Genomic DNA, 2,347 nt, shown 5'->3' on the forward strand with positions numbered 1-2,347 from the left:
TATATATATATATACTTTTTTGTAGATGATTTACCCGATGCACGATCAGTTTATAGAGATCATGAACATCTCTGGAAATTTTATGTGGATTTAGATCGATTTAAAAAGGGACTTTTACACCATGATTATGATTATGTTATTAATATTTTAAAAAATTACACAGAAAAACAAGATGAAAGTCCGTTATTTGTTCACTCTTGTTGTAATATACTTCGTACAGAGGTAAAACGTTCAGAATATCACTTAAGAAACATCATACGTCGCACAGGTAATAAATATTTTAATAACAAATAAAATACTTAAAAGGTATTAGATGGAAAATATAGGTTGTATCATAATATATACCTATATGTATATATACCTCTATTATAATATATACATATGTACAATCGTGCTTTATTGACATATTTTTCCCTTTATTATTCATATTTGATATTGATGATCAAGTAGTCACAATATGAAAACGATTTCTATATCTACGGATTGTTATTGCTATGTATATACAGCAAAATACAACTTATGTATGAATTATACGTAATATATATATTGCACGTAATATATATCGTAGATTTTAAGTATCAAGAGTATATATATTATATATGACGAAAGATATAATTTTATATCATAACAATTAAAACTTTCTACATATTTTTTTATTTAATGATATTCTAAAGTATTTTTTCATTTAATGCATAAATTATAAAAGAATATTCTTTATTGATTGAATAACGTACGATGTATGTATTGCATATATTTTATGTATCACATGTAATATAATAAAATAAATAAAATATCAATAAACTTTAGACTACAAATTTTATTTATAATCTTACCTAATTCACACATGGATTTTTCAGTCCAAATGGGTATCTTCGATATTTTAGATAAAATCTTATTTGACATAGGATTAAACATTTTGATCAATTTAATGGACAACGAAGCCTGGGGGCTTGCATTAGGTTTGATTCAAACACTTAATATACACGATTTGCAATATAATGCCGAATATTTCTTGCTATCGGCTGAAATTTACTTGGCTAACAAAAAGACAGTAAAAGCATATGATTTACTTAAATGTAAGTTTATTTTACTTAGAGTATAAAAATATCAATAAATATTTTAAATATAAAATTCTTTAACAATAAACACATAATTTATTTCTAACAATTATAAAAAATCGACATGAAATAAATTTCAAATTATCTTTTTTTCTTTTATTGTTATTTATCATATTAATATATTATTTATTTGTATTAATTTTTCAGACAAAAATATTTTACGTACTAGTCGTGATAAGTGGTTTGTTAAAAGTACCGTTAATGATGAGCATGTACGGATCAAAATAATGTACATGTTATTGGATTCATTTTGTAATGAATTTGTTGAGTATGCTTTCTTTCTTTTTCAATTTTTATTTAAAGATCAAAGCAGTCAGTATTATCCAATAGGTAAAGTAAAATTTTACAGCATGTTTCTGTGATTATTATATTTATATCATAACTTAATTTTAATTGTATTGCATTCTTAATAACATGTATAAAACTTCTAAACTATATCGTACTCTTAATAATATTTAACAAAATTTATCTTTATCGTTTTTAGATTTATCTCGTTACGTGGACAAATTAATAATGTTATCTTTGTCAAAAAAAGATTCGAATTTGATCACAGAGATAGCCAACTTAGTACTTAAATATACTTTTGCATTAAGTACCACAACGTGTCGCGCACTAGTTTCAACATTAATTCATATGAACGAAAATCTAGCGCGACAGATGTATAATTATGCAGAAGAAATAGGTATCTATCCAGCAGTAAAGGTAAATACATAATCAACTTTATTTACAAATTAATACAGTAAAAAGAGAAATTAATCAATTTATGAAAAATAATTTTCTTATGCATTTAATATTTTTGTATATTCTTTTTTAACATTAGTAATTCTTAAAAAAATAATTAAAATATTCTGACTTGAAAATTTTTTAAAAATAAAAATTGCCAGAAGAGAAAGGCTACGAGTCATTCTACAATATATTCTTAATCTTTCTTTTAAAAAAAATTACAGATAATTTTAATATTAATGATATTATAAATATTTTATATTCAAATAATTACCTAGTATGTGTAATCGACATTGCGACCCTTTTATATTTATTTTTATTTTCAATTAATTTAATTACTATATTTTAAATTGAGGATGATCTGATGAAGGTTAAAATGTTTGTATATCTAATGTTTATATCGATTAGGTATTAAAGATAGATTAATCATTGGCACTTAACAAGTAGCTTTTACGTGTAGCCTTTCTATTCTGGCAATTTTTATTTTTAAGTAATTCTTAAATTAT

At 23.0% G+C, this 2,347-nt stretch overlaps 1 protein-coding gene across 1 annotated transcript in view; it reads left to right on the top strand.

Annotated features, from left to right (window-relative positions):
- LOC108754466 overlaps positions 1 to 2,347 on the top strand; it is a 7,659-nt gene that overhangs the window by 4,728 nt on the left and 584 nt on the right. The window contains exons 8-12 of the mRNA XM_018496790.1: positions 26 to 268; positions 858 to 1,076; positions 1,266 to 1,448; positions 1,603 to 1,820; positions 2,263 to 2,284. Of these exons, the coding sequence (XP_018352292.1) occupies positions 26 to 268; positions 858 to 1,076; positions 1,266 to 1,448; positions 1,603 to 1,820; positions 2,263 to 2,284 (885 nt within the window). The remainder of the gene's footprint in view (positions 1 to 25; positions 269 to 857; positions 1,077 to 1,265; positions 1,449 to 1,602; positions 1,821 to 2,262; positions 2,285 to 2,347) is intronic.

Source organism: Trachymyrmex septentrionalis, unplaced genomic scaffold (genome assembly GCF_001594115.1).
Source record: "Trachymyrmex septentrionalis isolate Tsep2-gDNA-1 unplaced genomic scaffold, Tsep1.0 scaffold101, whole genome shotgun sequence".
NCBI classification, from domain to species: Eukaryota; Metazoa; Arthropoda; class Insecta; order Hymenoptera; family Formicidae; genus Trachymyrmex; species Trachymyrmex septentrionalis.